The sequence below is a fragment of the Scyliorhinus torazame genome, chromosome 27, assembly GCF_047496885.1.
Source record: "Scyliorhinus torazame isolate Kashiwa2021f chromosome 27, sScyTor2.1, whole genome shotgun sequence".
In the NCBI taxonomy this organism is placed as follows: Eukaryota; Metazoa; Chordata; class Chondrichthyes; order Carcharhiniformes; family Scyliorhinidae; genus Scyliorhinus; species Scyliorhinus torazame.
Genome location: NC_092733.1, coordinates 32,294,620 through 32,314,311, shown reverse-complemented (window position 1 = coordinate 32,314,311; position 19,692 = coordinate 32,294,620). Strand labels below are relative to the sequence as shown.

Below are 19,692 nucleotides of genomic sequence, written 5' to 3'. Positions count from 1 at the left end.
TTGGCCATGATAAATTGCCTCTTAGTGTCCAGGGATGTATGGGTTAGGTTACTGGGTAAGAGAAGGATGCGCTGGGGAGTGGGCTTGGCATAGTGCTCTTTCAGGAGGGTGGGTACAGACTCCTTCTGCACTGCAGAGGGATTGTATTTGTATGTATAGGGCAGCGCTGTGGTTAGCACTGCTGCCTCACGGCGCCGAGGTCCCAGGTTCGATCCCGGCTCTGGGTCACTGTCCGTGTGGAGTTTTCACATTCTCCCCGTGTTTGCGTGGGTTTCGCCCCCACAACCCAAAGATGTGTAGGGTAGGTGGATTGGCCACGCTAAATTGTCCCTAAAAAAATGAATTGGGTACTCTATTAAAAAGTATTTGTATGTATGAGCCGGGTGGCATCATCACTAGCCTTTAATCAGTGATTGCTGTGCTGGTCACTACACTGCCTCCTAGCTGTGGTGCCAGTAAAGGCCTTTGAGTTACTGACGCAGATTCAATTCTAGATTCATGTTGGATCGTGAGACAGTTTAATTGCCACTTTAATCTTTTCACCCTATGCAGACGGTTTGGAGGGTATGAAATGCTGTTTTGAAACACCCCCTGGTTTCTAAGCTGGGCCTTGTGTTATGTTTTCAGGGTCATCCGTTTATGGAGAGCCTGCGGGAGAACAAGCCCCTGCTGTGGAGTATTGTGATTTCAGGACTCGCTATTTTGGGATTGCTGACTGGCTCATCCGCAGAGTTCAACGAACAGTTTGGGCTGGTGGAAATCCCAACAGAGGTACGGACCGGAAGGCAGTCACACCCCTGAGCCCTCCCTCGAGCTGACTCCGAATCTCTCTGATTCGGGAATGGTATCAGTGGCCGGGGAGGCAGCACTGTTTGACCTTGAACGCGGGGAGGGGGGCGCTGGGCAGGAAAGCTGATTTCCCCCCCCCCCCCCCCCCCCCCCCGCTGATTCTGAGGATGGAATTGTGATAAAAAATGGGTGAAGAGGGGCTGGTTTTGACTGGGGCAGCGATGCTGGAACCAAGAGGATTAATTCTGACTGTGAGAAGAGGTAGTGTGAACTAAAGTGGACATCGAGGGAGGGAAGGGATTTTCGGAGATTTTGAGCAATCTGCAAATGGTGTTATTGAGTAACGAGAACAGGGGCTCATTGTGAGTTGAGAAATAAACGGGATTGTTTTTCCCAGAAGGAACAGAGAATGTTTTCCCACAAGGAAGAATTAGTCTGCAGCATCATTTAAAAGCGAATTGGGTCAATATTTGAAAGGGAAATATAGTGTCACGGAAGCTGGGCTCAGCAGCAGTTTAGCGGCAGCACAGCGAGGTGGTCTGTGTAACCCCCCCCCCCCCGTGCTGCAGTTTCCTGGGTTTCTAACCTGCTGTGTGTTTCCAGCCCTCTCTGCCTTTAGCTCAGTCGTCCAACTTCCACGTTTTCTCTCTAGCCCTGCCTGGGATCTGCAGCAGCTCCCTTCAGACATGCTTTGTGCTTGAAAACCTTACAGCAGTTGTCAAACACATTGCGTTCAGGCAAACGGCACCAGGGACAGCAGAGTGGTCAACATTGCATTTGACCCCGTGTTGTCTGCGACCCAGCAGTCCTCGGTTGTGGCACACTGCAGTGGGTGAGGGGTGTAAATCAGCCAGCATGAACATCAAGCGGTGGGTCCCTGTTGGAAAGTTGCCAATCGAAGTTGATTGTGGTGCACACTGTAGTCGAATACCTGCAGGCACCTTGCTGTGGCTGACTGTATTCTGTGAAAGTACCCACTGGGATGGACTAGAAGGGCGATCAGCACAAGGAGAGACGTATAACCTTTAAGCCAGAGCTGTTGGGAAACAGATTGGACGCAAAGAGCCAAGATTAATTCTTCTTTCTCTGCTGCAGCTGAAAGTGGTGATTGGCGAGGTGCTCGCGGCCGACTTCCTGGTAGCACTTGGGCTGGACCGAATGCTTCAGGCGTTGCTGGGGAGCAGCAGACTTCACGTGCCTTCCTGATGGCGGAGCTGGCAGGCTGACCAGTCCTTTCTCCGCACCGCGCTAGCCCACAGCTGGCTCATTGCCCCAGTGAGAGATTTCAGGGTGGGGGGGCTCAGTGCCAAACCACTCCCCCCTCCACCCCAGCACCGATGGACTTTTAACTCGCCAACCGTTTTCGTAGATGGTTTTTGATATAAAAACAAAATCAACTGGTATTTTCGTACCCCCCCAAAAAAAAAGAATTCTGGATGAGGAAAAAATGAAATAAATCCATGTACAGTTTGAGTGTTTGTGAATTCAGCCACTCGCCCCCCCCCCCCCCCCCCCCACCCCCTGTCTCTTTGCTTATTATGGAATATGAAATCTTCATCACCGCCGGCTGATTTAGTTTTGTAAACATACCATCAAGACTTGTGTCTGCAATTGATTTAATTACCTCAGAGGTGAAGGTTTTCCTCATGTACTTCATCTGTTGGCCAGTCTCTGCTCTGCAGCAGGTGGGGTGGGCGAATTCTTGTTACCTGCAGTTAGCTGTGTTTCTCCAACTCTGGCCATTTGGGCATTCCCCCCCCCCCCCCCCCCCCCCGCCTTCAGCTGTGGAATTCTCTCCTCACTTGCACTCCTGAAAACTTGCCCCTTGCATCAACAATGTTGTGATGTCCGTTCGACCCTGGCACATCCTCGTTCTCTTGCACTCCCGATTATCCCCCTCACTGGCCCTCTGCCGTTGCTCCTGTAACACGGACCAGTGAGCGCAATGAACCAAATCCTTTCACGGTGGAGCGACGTCACTCCTCAACTTGGAGGGCTACAACTGCTGATGTATATCCACCAGCTGTGAGTGAGATTCTTCAAAATCAGCTGGACTGAAAAGATCAGTTCCGCGCCCCCCCCCCCCCCCCAAACACACACATCTGGACTCAGTGAAATTGTGTCTTATTTACTTTTGCTGAACCATTTCCATAGTTTCTTTGCACCACTTCAGAACCATCCTGATGTAATACAGGAAACAGGACTGCCAAATTACACATGGCAAGATCCTACAGACTGCAATGTGCTACTTGACCCGTTTTACTGGATGTTGGTTAAGGGAATCTTGCAAATCAAGTTTCATTTACGACTCCTGCACTTAAATGTCTCTAATCAAAGTCTCAAATCATATCCTTTGTCCTTCTCCACATTACTGCAACCTTTTGACAATAGTTAATCAGGTCATCTTCCGCCCCGAATATCTCTGCTCTGTTGCCCAACTGGATGGGAGCGCCCTCACCTGCTTCCGCTCTTGTCTATTTGACGGTAACCAGAGAATCGGGTACCCGTATCCTCCTCTGCCTGCTGCTCCTTCGCATCGAAAGATATGGTGTCAGGTTCCACATGTATGCTGCCAACATCCAACACACCCTCACCATCAACTTCCCTTGACTCCCCAGCCAGATTATTCAGTTCTGGATGAGTAACAATTCCCTCTTGAAAGGTGCTATATAAATAAATGTGAGTTTTATCAGAGTTATGACTATTTCATTGCCCTCCTAGCTAGATTCCTGTCCTCCACCTTCCATAAGCTTCACCTCATCTAAATCTTCACTCTGCATCCTCACCCATTCACCACTGACCTTTCATGCCTCTTGGCCCCCACTGAAGCCTCAAATGCAAATCCCATCAAGACTGGGCCACTTTCTCTCTCTCTAACCTCCAGCCCTCCAAGAACTCTGCTCCTCTGACACTGGCTTTGCCTACAACCCACATACCCCCTTCACCCCACCATGGGCAGCAGTGTCTTCCATGTGGTCTTGCCTATAAGCCCTGGAATTCCCTCCCCTTCTCTTCAAATTAGGGAATTGAGTCTTGTGTCTTACACTTGGAAAGGTGAGAAATGTAAAGAAAATAAAGGCTATGGACAAAATGCTTGGAAGCTGGAGGAACAATTTGGTGCTGGCGCTGGGATTTATGCCCGCTGTCCAGCTGTGGGCACGTCCATGCTGGCCTGTTGGGATTGTCTGCCATGTGCCCAGAAACCTTGCAGCTGCCAGATGATGGACTGGGAGATTGTTTTGGGGGGTGGGGTGGGGGGGGGGTACAAATGACATCTGAGGGCTCGCAGCCAAATTTTCCTGGTTTGAATTTGATTGTCATGTTTATATATTAAAGAATTGTGAATGGGGTGCAAACTTGCTGTTTGTGTGGAAGATGAAGACTGGATTCAGTCAATCAGGAGTTTGTGGTGCTGAAAGCGCCGTGGGTCATCACTGGACCTGAACTGAACCACATCCAAATTTCACGCGTCCTCTATTTCTTCAAAAGGGTCAGGTTGCTCAATGGAACCATGAAGCACCCACATTGGCTCTCCTATTCCTCCCCCTTGCTCCTCCGTCTTAATGAAAAGGTTAAATGGAAATCTAAAATTAAAATACCAAAGAGGGGAGTGAAAATCAAGAGATGAGAAGAATCGTTTTCAGTTTCAAGTTCTTGATGGTGGGCTTATGCCAAAAAGGGTGACATTCTATTTTGAAAGTTTTGCATATTCTTTGGTGACAAGTGGTGGAGTTTTTTGTACCAGTAAACGAAAGCACGAGCCTTTAACTTGAATGAATGAGTGAAGCGCCCAGGAGCACCTTATCGGAGAATAACTCTGCAAACGAGAAGATCGAGAGTCCTGCAACATACTGTGCCACCCTTCTTACAGAGCAGCATATCGAGAGGTGTTGAATTGAGAATACACAGTCTCTCTCTCCTTGGAGTAACAGAGGATGACTGCGCCAAACGTCACCAGGAACAGAGGAGGTCTGAGCAGGTACCCCACTTCGGAATCCTATCAGGACACAGAGAGTGGAGCAAAATCCTCATCTGAGTGGGACTACCTGCCTCGGCCATAGATCCCCAGAGGTGACTTGCCAGTCACTACATCACCGAGTTATTGTTCCTTGAATCTATTGTAAAACCAGTTTTGTAGGAGCACATTTATGAGACGAAGCTTTCCACACCAGTGTGTTCAGATTATTTTATTGAAGCAGCTCACCTCTTCACTCGCCCTCTGAATGTTAAATATTGCACCTCAGATCTTCATTTAGGTTTAGCCAACCTTCCACACTTTGAAGATTAGTTTCCAGGACGCTGGCAAGTAACTTGGGAACATTTATAAAAAATAAAAAAAAGTCTTTGCTGTTTAATGAGGGAGAGCAAAGTTTCCCCCTCACTTCCAAATCCTACCTGGTTGCTATGCCCACTTTATTGTGTACTACACGATCAATGGGAGTGGACCATTTTAACCAGAAGGAAATATACCAGTGCCACAGAACCGTCCGGTGGCCCTGACATCTATAATGAAGTGCTACGAGAGGTTAGTCACGAGACGCATCAAATCCAAACTTCCAGAATGCCTTGATCCGCTGTAATTCGCCTACCGCCATAAGCGGTCCATAGCAGATGCTATCTCCCTGGCCCTACACATCCCTGAAGTATCTCAAGTTCACCTATGTCAGACTCCTGTTCATTGACTATAGCTCCACTTTAAAACACCATAGTCCCAGCCAAGCTCAGCCAAACTATAAAATCTAGGACTTGGCTTCCGTCTGCAACTGAATCCTCGACTTCCTGACCCATAGACCGTAATTCAGTAAGGATAAACAACATCTCCATGATAGTCCTGCAAGGCTGCATGTTTAGAACCTGACTAAACTCTAGAGCCACACACACGACTGGCAAAATTCAGCTTCAACTCCATCTACAAGTTTGCAGACGACACAACTGTACTGGTTCGGATCTCAAACAACGACGAGTCAGTACAGGAGGGAGATAGAGAACCTAGTGGCATAGTGCAACGACATCAATCTCTCAATGTCAGCAAAACTAGGGAGCTGTTCATCGACTTCAGGGAGCAAAGTGTTGTACACGCCCCTGTCTGTCAAAATGGTGCTGAGGTGGAGATGGTTGACTAGGGGTAAACATCGCCAACAATCTGTCCTGGTCCACCCACGTTGACCCTACGGCCAAGAAAGCACAACACCTTTATTTCCTCAGTAATTTAAGGAAATTTGGCACGTCCACAATGACTCATCAATTTTTATAGATGTACCATAGAAAGCATCCTATCTGGCTGCATCACAGTCTGGTTTGGCAACTACCCGGCCAAAGTCGTGAATACAGCCCAGTTCATCTCACACAACCTGCCTCCCATCCATTCACTCTGTCTACACCTCCCACTGTCATGGGAAAGTGGGCAGCAGAGTCAAAACCCCTCCCACCAGGGTTATTTTCGTCCAACCTCTTCCATTGGGCAGAAGGTACAACAGATTCAAAAACGGCTGCTTCCCCGCTGTTACCAGATTCCTGCATGACCCTCTTTAAGGATTGAACTGAACTTTCTACCGTCTTCTCTACAGTTGTCACTACACTCCATGTGCTTCACCCGATGCCTATGTATTTACATTGTGTATTTATTGTATGTTCTATGTTTTCATGTATGGAGCGATCTACCTGGACTGTACGCAGAACAATGCTTTTCACTGTACCTCGGTACACATGAAACTAAATCTGTCAAAAGGGACTTACTTGGGAATCTTTGGACTGCTAGGCCAGCCAGCTTTCAGCCAACAGTGTGGCTGAAAGTACTGAGAACTCCTAGCTCGATCTCAAAAGTGACCACCAGCCCAGCCTCTGCATTGTCCCGGGCGGCGATTTATAAAAAAAAAAAAAAAAAAATTTAGAGTACCCAATTCATTTTTCCAATTAAGGGGCAATTTAGCGTGGCCAATCCACCTAACTTGCACATCTTTGGGTTGTGGGGGTGAAACCCATGCAGACACGGGGAGAATGTGCAAACTCCACATGGACAGTGACCCAGGGCCGAGATTCGATCCCGGGTCCTCAGCGGCGCAGTCCCAGTGGCGGGCAGCGATTGTTGCTTATTTGGAATGGGGGGGGGGGGGGGGGGGGGTTGCAAACATCCGAGTGCCAAGTTGGGATTGTGCACAAAAGTTAAGGAGGGGGAGAAATGGGTTGGAGGAAGATAGACCCTGCTCCTTTGGGGACTGTCCCCCGCCAAAAGCAAACCATGCAGGTGAGGGAACCAAAGTCAAATATACAAACAGGGAGCAGGAGTTAGGCCATTCAGCCCCTCAAGCCTGCTCTGCCATTTAACAAAATCATGGCTGATCTAATAATAACCTCAAATCTACATCTCACCCCCATTGCTTTATCAAGAATCTATCTGCAGCTGCCTCAACAATATTCAAAGCCAATTTTCCACCTATCTTTGTGTCATCAGCAAAGGTAACCATTCCTTTGTGTTATATTCTATGTTCATCCAAGTCATTTACGTAAATTGTAAACCATTGAGGTCCCAGATCCCTGTGGAACACATGGAGATTTACAGCATAGCAACAGGCCCTTCGGCCCAGCTTGTCCATGCCGCCTAGTTTTTACCACTAAGCTAGTGCCAGTTGCCCGCATTTGGCCCACATCTCTATAACCATCTTACCCATGTAACTGTCTAAATGCTTTTTAAAAGACAGAATTGTACCCACGTCTACTACTGTCTCTGGCAGCTCGTTCCAGACACTCACCACCCTGTGTGTGGAAAACGTAGCACCTCTGGACCCTTTTGTATCTCTCTCCTCTCACCTTAAACCTATGCCCTTCCCTACCTTGGGAAAAGATGTTTACTATCTACCTTATCTATGCCCCTCATTTTATAGACCCCTACAAGATCACCCCTAAGCCTCCTACGCTCCAGGGAAAAAAGTCCCAGTCTATCCAGCCTCTCCTTATAACTCAAACCATCAAGTCTCAGTAGCATCCTAGTAAATCATTCTGCACTATTTCTACCGTGGGGCAGTACAGTAGCACAGTGGATAGCACAGTTACTTCACAGCTCCAGGGTCCCAGGTTCGATTCCCGGCTTGGAGTCTGCACGTTCTCCCCGTGTCTGCATGGGTTTCCTCCGGGTGCTCCTGTTTCCTCACACAGTCCAACGATGTGCAGATTAGGTGGATTGGCCATGCTAAATTGACCTTAGGTTAGGTGGGGTTGCTGAGTTACAGGGATAGGGTGGAGGTGTGGGCTTAATAGGGTGACCAGAATTGTACACAATATTCCAAGTGTGGCCTTACAACTTGTACAACTTCAACAAGACATCCCAACTCCTGTATTCAATGTTCTGACCAATGAAACCAAGCATGCCGAATGCCGCCTTCACCACCCTGTCCACCTGTGACTCCACTTTCAAGGAGCTATGAACTTGTACTCCAAGATCTCTCTTTGTTCTAGAACTCTCCCCAACACCCTACCATTAACTGAGTAGGTTCGGCCCCGATTCGATCCACCAAAATGCATCACCTCACATTATCTAAATTAAACTCCCATCTGCTATTCATCAGCCCACCGGCCCAATTTATGCCTACTCTCTGCTTCCTGTTAGCGAACCAATCTTCAATCCATACCAATATGTGACTTCCTATAACATGACTTTTTATTTTCTGCATTCACCTTTGATGTGGCAATTTATCAAATGCCTTCTGGAAATCTAACCCGTACATCCACTGGTCCCCCTTTATCCACAGCACATGTTACTTCCTCAAAGTACTCCAGTAAGTTGGTTAAACATTTCCCTTTCAGAAAATTACATTGACTCTGCCTGATTGCCATGAAATTATCCAAGTACCCCGCTGTAAGGCATGTAATAAAAGCTAACATTTTCCTTATGACAGATGTTACGCTAACTGGCCTGTAGTTTCCCTTTGTCTCCCTCCCATTTTGAATAATGGAGTTACATTGTTATCTTCCAATCTAATGGGACCGTCCCCAAATCGTGGAAATTTTGGAAAATTAAAACCAATGGTTCAACTATCTCGCCAGACACTTCTTTTAAGATCCTCGGACGAAGTCCATCAGGACCCGGGCTCGTCAGCCCGCAGCTCCCAACAGTTTAACTCGGTACCACTTCTCTGGTGAAGGTAATCTTCCTGCATATCTCCCTCCCTTCCATTTCCTGGTTTATGGCTGCTTCTGGGACGTTATTTGTATTCTCCATAGTGAGGACTGATGAGAAGCGTTTGCAATTCATCTGCCATGTCGTTACTTTCTATTCTTAATTGTGCAGAGTCGTTCTTTATAGGATCAGAGCTCATTTTCTTAACCCTTATTGTTACAATATCTATCAGGGCTCATCTGGTTTTATATTTCTGGCTTGCTTTTCGTACTCTAATTTTTCTCTCCATATTAATCTTTCAGTCACCCTTTGCTGTTCCTTATATTCTGTCCAATCTTCTGACCTGCCACCTGTCCTTGCACAATTTTATTCTTTTTCGTTTGGTACTATCTTTAACCTTTCTAGTTAAGCACGGAGGGTGGGTCCGCCTCTCGGACTTCTTACTCGTTGGAATGTAGCTATTCTGTGCGTTCTGATACATCACCGTAAATGTTTGCCACTGCATCTCTCTTGACCGATCCCTTGACCGGATTTGCCAATCCGATTACAGCCAGGTCTGTGATTCCGACCCATTCTTCCAGTCAGCGCGTGCTTTGATAAACCAGTTAAGTTACTTACACTGGTTAATATGGGGGCTAATCCGTTCTACAAGAATGGCATCAACTGAAATTTAAAGTTGTGCGGTAGATTTTAAATGTCCATTCTGCAGTTTAATGTGAACAAGGGGAGGGCACGTTTACCCATTATGCCAGCAACTTCTAAGGTGCAAAATCACCTCGGCAGCTTCGCAACGACACTCAAACAGTGTCTCATACCGTAGCTTAAAACCTTCCCTCTGTCCCCTCCCTTTCCTGCCGGCTCATGATTCCCACACAAGTGTCTAATCTGCATAAGTGAAAGGAGACAGGATCAGTGACCTATCTGAGCAGCGGAGCTCAATCTGCTCCCTCGGCTGGCACCCAGCTGCATCCATTTTCTGGCTGAATGCACCGGATACAAAGATTAGGAATGGGAGTCATGAGTTTTTTTCCCTGACCCACCCCAGGAGGGGTGAGCTCTAATTGTCATCTGCCTGTTATTAGCTGATCTCAACCAAGATAGCAGGGCACAGAACGGTGTAGTCCTTCTGGTGCAGCCCAGGAACACAGTGCCACGTCGTCCCCGAGTTAGTAAGTGCCTGAAGGGGGATAGAATACGACAGGACATCGACTATTTTCAAGAACTGTTTAATAATTGTTAAAAATTGGTTTGTAGAAACCACAGGATAACGTTTCGAAATCAGACACAAAGAATGTGGGTGGTGTTGACTCGGAGTACAGATATATATGTCGAAGATTCACAAGTGAATTCATCTCACTTGTCACCCAAGGTGAAACATTGACCCTTTAACAAATTATAATCATATGAACAGACTTTGTAATGTAGACCACCCCCATCCTGTCTCCTGATCGGCTACAACACCAAACCTGAGCCAAGGGGATCAACAAACCAGAACGAACGATTTAAAAGATAAAGCGTACCACACACACTGAAGGAAGGTCGATGGGGGTCTCACGAGCTAGCTGGTGAACCAAGGAGTTCATCCCCTGCTGCACTGTGTGTAGAATTAATTCACTGGATAACTATTTTGCTGCTAATTAGGAGGGTTGCACAGAATGTTCTTCATACTCATTCAACTACATAAAACCGCTTCACATCCTGCCTGGTTACACCAGCCGGCTGGCAGTGACAGCAAGGTTTCAGATATTAAACCTCCCCAATAATGCGACCATCACTTTCCTGTCTCTCGTAGGTCCCATCATTCACACTAATCTCTATAACTGGCTTCCGCATTATGCTAGGGGTCACTTTGATACGGAGATATATTTTATAAAGGAATGCATCTTTGTGCATGATGCAGTGGGCTCCACTTGAGTATAGTACCTGCAGTAACAAACCAAATCTCAGCAGCAAGGGAGTGAGTTGACTGCACAGGGACGATCTCAAACTGAGCCCAGGCTACTTCTATGAAAAGGGTTTTGTTATAGCTCACAGTGATGCCCATGCACAACATCATGGCTTTTAGCTTCAAGGAATCAGAGGTAAGAATCGGCTGCAAGCCCGACGGGGTGAGGAGGCTTCATCCTGAGGTTCTGTCAGACTCGCTCTGGGATCTGTACTCTAGGAGGCTGTTGGAGGAAGTCTGGCAGCTGCGGTTTTCTCCGTCATGAAGCTGTAGTTGTACTGAAATGACAATAGTTACACAGGTTAGTAGCAACGTTCTGCCTCTTTGTCCTCGTCAGCTAGGAGTTTGGCTCAATGTCTGTGAGTGAATAACCCACCCCCCTGTGCTAAGGAACCGTACTGGTCATAAAGACTCAGGCTGGTGTCTTGGGTTGTGCTCAGATAGCCTCATTAATACAGAGGCAGGAGTGTCTATTACTGGCCTCGCATTAGGGGAGGAAAGGTGAAGTAGGAGTATTCTCCACACATACATGTGCAGAGGGCAGGATCAAGCTCAGCTACCTGTCCTTCACAGGCCCAACATCCGGCAAAAACCATCTCTGCTCTCACTAACCCAGGGCCATTTTGGTGAGGGGGGAAATAAATGTGGGCATTTACTCACAAATTATTATTGTGGCGAAAACCGAAGAGTCTTCAATTTCTTCAGCGACCTCTGGCACTCAGAATCTTCAGCTGTGGGTTTTTTCAAGGCCTTTACAATAACCGTGCGCTTAGCGCGGTTCAATGCCATCCTAAACCACCCCTCCCACCTGCTATCCCTTCACTAACCGTTCTCAATCGAATCAACCTTACTCCCTGACCAACGTGCTCACTTTATCCTTCAGTCTGACCCACCTGCCAGCTCCATGCAAGCGCAGCACTCCTCACTTAAAACGCAAAATAGCCCACTAGAATCGGGGAAAAAACACCCCCTCGCCCTCTTCCAGTCCGCGGCTATGCCAAGCAGGACGGGCCCCGAGGTAAAGGGCAGCACGGTAGCATTGTGGAGAGCACAATTGCTTCACAGCTCCAGGGTCCCAGGTTCGATTCCCGGCTTGGGTCACTGTCTGTGCGGAGTCTGCACATCCTCCCCGTGTGTGCGTGGGTTTCCTCCGGGTGCTCTGGTTTCCTCCCACAGTCCAAAGATGTGCAGGTTAGGTGGATTGGCCATGATAAATTGCCCTTAGTGTCCAAAATTGCCCTTAGTGTTGGGTGGGGTTACTGGGTTATGGGGATAGGGTGGAGGTGTTGACCTTGGGTAGGGTGCTCTTTCCAAGAGCCGGTGCAGACTCGATGGGCCGAATGGCCTCCTTTTGCACTGTAAATTCTATGATAAAGAGGGAGAAACAGGGACAGCACCAACATAGCTTTAAATTGAGGGGCGATAGATATAGGACCGATGTCAGAGGTAGGTTCTTTACTCAGAGAGTAGTAAGGGCGTGGTATGCCCTGCCTGCAACAGTAGCGGACTCGCCAACATTAAGGGCATTTAAATGGTCATTGGATAAACAAATGGATGATAAGGGAAGAGTGTAAATGGGCTTTAGATTGGTTTCACAGGTCGGCGCAACATCGAGGGCCGAAGGGCTTGTATTGCGCTGTAACGTTCTATGCTGGACGATACAATCCAGGGCAAACGTCGGGAGCCCAACCAGGGCGGAAGGAGCCAGAGACATGTAAATACTCAGAAGGTTCCTTCCTTGAATATGTATATTTTTTCTTTCTGTTTGTATGTCGCGCCTGGTTTCTCTGAAGGAGCTCTGTAAATATGCAAGCATTAACCGGTCAGTGATTGCTGAACCATGCATCATAAAAATATGAGAATCAATAAAAACATTTAAAAAAAATTAATGAGCACCACTCCGATGTGGGGCTCCTTCCTGTACTTTATTTGACTCTGTGATGCAGACAGGTCACAAGGACAAAAGGAGCAATCTCAGAAACTGGTTTCGTTCCGCAGGCGAATTGGCAAGAGTTGGTGCCAGGAGCTTAATGTCTGAACAAGAGCCGGAGTCCCACGTCCAATCAACGTGTGGTAGGGGGACAGGAAACAAGTACGTCACGTAAAAATTGTGTAAGGCCAGCACACAGTTTACCAGTGTAAAAAACAAGCATTGCCGGCACTTTGGACTTACCTCATTCTCTATCTCGGCGTGGCTTTTAATTTGAAAATTTCTGATGTTAGCATTGGGTACCTGCAGAGAGATCCAACAATGAGTTACAGCACTCAATATCATTGCAATGCAGCACAACACACCAACGTTTGAGAATTGAATAGGGTGATAAGGGTCGCAATGGATTGGAGCTCCCAGTTTGCCTTATGTTTGTCCTGGTGAGGCTGGTTAAACCACTGTGCCTGTGTGTGGTCAATGTATAATTACTGATAATTCACCAGTGCACTGTATTATGTTATGTTATATTATTAACCTGTGGGCTCTACCTGTGGGCCATTGTGTGGCTTCACCCACGGGGATATGTTGGGGCATCTACGGGCTCCGCCCATGGCTCCTCCCCTTTATAGGAAGTATAAGAGCAGCTGACCTGTGGGGCCGCCTTCAGTGTTGTACCGGTCACAGGCAGGCACAGTTCTAAGCTGATTAAAACCACGGTTTACTTCTCCACGTGTCTCTGAGTGAATTGATGGTCGCATCAATTTAATCAGCTTAAAATACTACTATGGAATCAGCCCTCAAACCTGACAGACTGGAACTCGATCCACAGGCCGCAGAGGTGAAAGAAATTTTTTCGCATTGTCTTTGATGCTTCAAGGCCTATCTCGCCACGTCGTCCACGCCATCCGTCACTGATGAACAGAAGCTGAGCCTCCTCCACGCACGGGTGAGCCATCGCATTTCTGTCCAGCTCGACGAAGCCGCTTCCCATACAGAGGCCCTCGCACTATTCGAACGCCTCTATGTGCGGCCTGTGAATGAGGTAGACGTGCGACACGTCTTCACCACTTGCCGCCAGCGCCCCAGGGAGTCGCTAGATGATTACCTACGCGACCTCAAAACCCTCGCGCACAACTGTAACCACCAGACCGTTACGGCCACTCAGCACATGGAGCTCGCCGTCCGAGACGTTTACGTGGCGGCGGGTCCGATCGAACTATGTGAGACAGCGCCTGCTCGAAAAAGGGGCCCAGGACCTGGACAACACGGTAAAACTGGCTACCTCGCTGGAGGTCGCTTTTCAGAGTCTTACACGTTCCCAGCCGACCATGCGACCCCCTCGTGGGCCCCCGACCCGAGACTACCCCAGGCCTGTGCCGCGCGGCCGCCACCCATCATGGGGGGCTACCCTGCTATTTTTGCAGCCAGTCCCAACACCCCCGCCCGGCCCACAACGCGAACTGCAGCAGCTGTGTGCGAAAAGGACACTTCGCCAAGGTCTGCCTGGCCAGGTCTAAGAACTCGAACCCACAGACCCGATCCGCAGACTCACAGACCCGCAGACCCCGCAATGTGGCAGCGTGTCTGCCGACTCCACCTCCGCACAACACATGCGACTCATGGGGGCCGCCATCTTGGCCATCCTCCCCCACGCGGCCGGCCATGTGCGATCCATGGGGGCCGCCATCTTGGCCATCCTCCCCCACGCGGCCGGCCATGTGCGATCCATGGGGGCCGCCATCTTCCTCAGCACCTGCCACGCTCGACCATCTTGGCTGCCATCTGCTACGCCGCTCGACGTGTACGACCTACATGGACAGCCATCGCGGGGCCGTCCCAGCACCTCCGATCACGCCTACGCGACCACAAAGCCACCGCCGGCTACCCACAACTCAGCGCGGTCACCCTGGACCAGTCGCGACCTAAGCACTGTAGCCAGTTAAAATGGCTAACTCCCGATTTAAAATGGCGAACGGCAAAGGCTGATGGGAAAGTCAGCCAACAAGACACAAACAAGCAGCTGCGGGTTGGCTGTGTATTTACCTCTGGAAAGGCCAGACAAGATCGATACCAGCAACTATCAGCATAACAAAACAACAGCCATCTGCATATTAATGAGCAATCCCCAGGAACAATAAGCAACATTTAGACACACAAAGCAAAACCAGACTCTTCGGCGCCAGCAGAAGCCGACACAAAAGGAGGTGAACGACCACCTCAGCACCACCCATCGATCAGGGAACCGCTCTAGCCTTGGAGAAAATCGAACCAAGTGATTGAGACAAAGTCCAATCACTTGGGACCAGGTACAGGGTCCGCCCCGAAAGGCGGGAAGCCCCTGGGGACTACAAGAATAGAGGCCAAGTTCAAATCGACCCTCTGCTTCTCTTCTTGACCGGGTCACTCAGCAACGCGAACCGACCCTTGACAGTGACCGGTCCAGCCTCGCTGAAATCGAGTAAGTCTTACTTCAACGCTCGCTACGAGATAGGCGCTCCTAGCTACCAATCTGTACCAACTTCGAATCCCGCAGGCTCAGAACCCGAAAGAAAGGCCATTCGTTTCCCTAACCCGGTGGGCCAGTTCCAAGTTAAGTATTGACCTGTTAGTCGTAGAAGTAGCTTAGACGTAGAATTTATGCATGAGTAGTGATTACTGTGTATAATAAATGTGCTTTGATTTAAATCTTACTAAGCGGTGTATTGGATTATTGATCATTACTCGGACTTGAATCACGTGGCGGTATCAGAAAGATACCTGGCGACTCGAGAGCAAAGGTGATAAAACGGAACAATTAAACTAAGGCAAAAGTTAGCAACAGCACCTCCGGAGCTCCATGATGGCCGTCCGGGTTAACGGGTACGAGACACCTTGCCTTTTCGACTCAGGGTGCACAGAGAGCTTCATTCACCCGGACATGGTAAGACGCTGCTCGCTCCCAATATTCCCGACGCAACAAACCATCCCCCTCGCCTCTGGGTCGCACTCAGTGCAAATCGAAGGGTGCACTACTGCAATCCTAGCGATACGGGGCGCTGAGTACGCTAATTTTCAACTATATGTGCTCCCAGACCTCTGCGCTCCTTGCCTTTTGGGACTCGACTTCCAGTGCAACCTCAGGAGCCTAACTCTTAAGTTCGGGGGGCCCTGCCCCCACTCACCATGTGCAGCCTCGCGACCCTAAAAATCGCCCCCCCCCTCCCCTCTTCGCAAACCTCACCGCCGATTGCAAGCCAGTAGCCACCAGAAGCAGGCGGTATAGCATGCAGGACAGGACGTTCATTAGGTCTGAGGTCCAGCGTCTCTAGCGGGAGGGGGGTCATAGAGGCCAGCAATAGCCCCTGGAGAGCTCAGGTGGTGGTCGTCAAGACCGGGGAAAAGTTCCGGATGGTGGTTGATTACAGCCAGACCATTAACCGGTTTACGCAACTCGATGCGACCCCCCTTCCCCCGATTGCAGACATGGTCAATCAGATCGCTCACTACCGCGTGTTCTCCACGGTGGATCTGAAGTCTGCATACCACCAGCTCCCAATCCGCCTGGAGGACAGCCACTACACGGCGTTTGAGGCAGACGGCCGCCTTTTCCATTTCCTCCGGGTCCCCTTTGGCGTCACAAACGGGGTTTCGGTGTTCCAATGAGCGTTGGACCGATCTGCGGCCATGATCAGTAGGACCACGACGCCAACCTCCACCGATTTCTCCAAACCGCCCAAAAACTCAACCTCACCTACAACAAGGAGAAATGAGTTTTCCGCACAACCAGGTTAGACATCCTCGGCTATGTTTTGAAAAACGGGGTCCTAGGGCCCGACCCTGACCATATGCGCCCCCTTCCTACAACTCCCTCTCCCTCACTGTCCCAAGGCCCTGAAGAGTGCCTTGGGTTTTTCTCCTATTACGCCCAGTGGGTCCCGCAGTATGCGGACAAAGCCCACCCACTATTTAAGGCCACCCTTTTCCCTCTGGCAGCCGAGGCCCGCCAGGCCTCCAACTGCATCAAGGCGGACATCGGCAAAGCCGCGATGCGCACAGTGGACGAGTCCGTCCCCTTCCAGGTGGAGAGCGACGCCTCAGAGATCACTCTCGCCGCCACCCTCAACCAAGCAGGCAGACCGGTAGCGTTCTTTTCACGCACCCTCACTGTGGTGGTATGTATTCGGGGTCATGTGGGACTGTGAAGCAGTGATGCTATTGGCTGACAGATCCCGGGTCCTGGTTGGCTGCTGACTCCTGGCTCCGCCCTGAAGGCGGAGTATAAGAACCCGAGCTTCTCCCTGCCGCTTCATTCTGTTGCTGAACTGCTGGGGACAAGTCTCGCTTAATAAAGCCTGAATCGACTTCATCACTTCTCGTCTCTCTCGTAAGTCATTGTGCGCTACAATTTATTGAGCGAGCTTAAAAGACTATGGAGCTCCGGATCGCCCCGGAATGCCTGCGGATCAGCCCCCACGCAGCGAACTCGGCAGCAGTATTTAAACACTGGCAAGCATGTTTTGAAGGCTACCTCCGAACGGCCCCCGGCCGGATCACAGAAGACCAGAAAATGCAGGTCCTGCATTCGAGGGTAAGCCCGGAAATTTACCCTCTCATAGAAGACGCAGAGGATTTCCCGACGGTGCTCGCATTACTGAAGGGCATCTACGTTCGGCCCGTTAACCAGGTCTATGCGCGCCACCAACTCGCAACGAGACGGCAAAGTCCCGGAGAATCGCTAGAAGAATTCTACACCGCGCTGCTAATTTTGGGACGGGGCTGCAGCTGCCCGCCGGTGAACGCGATCGAACACACGGACATGCTAATTCGCGATGCTTTTGTGGCAGGTATGAACAGTCCCCAAATCCGCCAAAGACTTTTAGAAAGAGAGTCGCTAGACTCTCAGAGGCACGGGCCCTTGCAGCTTCCCTAGATGTGGCCTCGCAAAACGCCCGCGCCTATGGCCCCGACCGCGCAGCAGCCCCTTGGGCTCCGTGGACCCCCGTCGCGACAAACCCCCCCCCCTCGCAGGCTTGCGCGGTTAAAGCGCCAGACCATCCCGGGGGGGCCCGCTGCTATTTCTGCGGGCAAGTGAAACACCCCCTGCAGCGCTGCCCGGCCCGCGCAGCTATTTGTAAAAGCTGCGGCAAGAAGGGCCATTACGCGGTCCCGGGGGGTCGCCGCAATCCCCGGAGAAGAACGAGCCCAGCATATCCCAAACGCTCCCCAACTCCCCCAGCGCCCCATGTGTGACCCGCGGGTGCCGCCATTTTGGGTCCCGGGCACCACGAGGGGAGGATGGGCGCCGCCATCTTGTGACCCCCCAGCCACGTGCGATTCATGGGGCGGCCATTTTGTCCACCCCCCGGCCGCATGCGATTCATGGACGCCACTATCTTGGTTGACAACAAAGGACCCCAGCATCGACGGCTCCATGGGGTCCGAAGAAAACGCCGCGACACTACTACCACGACTGGCTTCGGTGACTCTGGATCAATCACGGCCCCGGACGCTCCAGACGACGACAACAACTGTGCTGATCAACGGACACGAGACACCATGCCTGATCGACTCCGGGAGCACTGAAAGTTTTATTCACCCAGACACGGTAAGACGCTGTTTTCTGACCATCCATCCAAGCACGCAAAAGATTTCCCTAGCTGCAGGATCCCACTCCGTAGAGATCAAAGGGTTCTGCATCGCGAACCTAACAGTGCAAGGGAGGGAGTTTAAGAACTACAGGCTCTACATCCTTCCACAACTCTGCGCGCCCACATTACTGGGATTAGATTTCCAGTGTAACCTGCAGAGCCTAACATTTCAATTCGGCGGCCCAATACCCCCACTCACTATCTGCGGCCTCGCAATTCTCAAGGTTGAACCGCCGTCATCACCCCGGATTGCAAACCCGTCGCCGCTAGTAGACGGTACAGCGCCCAGGACCGGATATTTATTCGGTCTGAAGTCCAGCGGTTGCTGAAGGAAGGCATAATCCAGGCCAGCAATAGTCCCTGGAGAGCCCAGGTGGTAGTAGTAAAGACCGGGGAGAAGCAAAGGATGGTCGTAGACTATAGTCAGACCATCAACAGGTACACACAGCTAGATGCGTACCCTCTCCCCCCCATATCCGACATGGTAAATCGGATTGCCCAGCATAAGGTTTTCTCCACCGTGGACCTCAAGTCCGCCTACCACCAGCTCCCCATCCGCCCAGGTGACCGCAAGTACACAGCCTTCGAGGCAGACGGGCGTCTATACCACTTCCTAAGGGTCCCATTTGGTGTCACAAACGGGGTCTCGGTCTTCCAACGGGAGATGGACCGAATGGTTGACCAGCACGGGTTGCAGGCCACGTTCCCGTATCTCGACAACGTAACCATCTGCGGCCACAATCAGCAGGACCACGACGCCAACCTCCAAAAATTCCTCCAGACCGCTAACGCCCTGAACCTCACATACAACGAGGAAAAGTGCGTTTTTAGCACAAACCGGTTGGCCATCCTGGGATACGTAGTGCGCAATGGGATAATAGTCGCCGACCCCGAACGCATGCGCCCCCTTATGGAATTTCCCCTCCCCCACTGCTCCAAAGCCCTGAAACGTTGCCTGGGTTTCTTTTCATATTACGCCCAGTGGGTCCCCCAGTATACAGACAAGGCCCGCCTACTAATACAGTCCACTACCTTCCCCTTGTCGACAGAGGCTCGCCAGGCCTTCAGCCGCATCAAAGCGGATATCGCAAAGGCCACGATGCGCGCCATCGACGAGTCCCTCCCCTTCCAGGTCGAGAGCGACGCATCCGACGTAGCTCTGGCGGCCACCCTTAACCAAGCGGGCAGACCCGTGGCCTTTTTCTCTCGGACCCTCCACACCTCAGAAATCCGCCACTCCTCAGTGGAAAAGGAAGCCCAAACCATAGTGGAAGCTGTGCGACATTGG

At 50.4% G+C, this 19,692-nt stretch overlaps 2 protein-coding genes across 4 annotated transcripts in view; one reads left to right on the top strand and one right to left on the bottom strand.

The window, feature by feature from the left end:
* Positions 1-2,259, top strand: part of atp13a1 (ATPase 13A1) — a 74,329-nt gene extending 72,070 nt beyond the window's left edge. Inside the window, exons 25-26 of the mRNA XM_072491231.1 lie at positions 628-771; positions 1,885-2,259. Coding sequence (XP_072347332.1) covers positions 628-771; positions 1,885-1,995 — 255 coding nt within the window. The 3' untranslated portion in view covers positions 1,996-2,259. The remainder of the gene's footprint in view (positions 1-627; positions 772-1,884) is intronic.
* A 7,853-nt stretch (positions 2,260-10,112) lies between these two features.
* Positions 10,113-19,692, bottom strand: part of mvb12a (multivesicular body subunit 12A) — a 120,328-nt gene continuing 110,748 nt past the window's right edge. For all 3 annotated transcript variants that reach the window (XM_072491230.1, XM_072491229.1, XM_072491228.1), the window contains exons 9-10: positions 13,021-13,080; positions 10,113-11,125 (exon numbers count right to left, since the gene is read on the bottom strand). In XM_072491230.1, the coding sequence (XP_072347331.1) occupies positions 11,063-11,125; positions 13,021-13,080 (123 nt within the window). In that variant the 3' untranslated portion in view covers positions 10,113-11,062. The remainder of the gene's footprint in view (positions 11,126-13,020; positions 13,081-19,692) is intronic.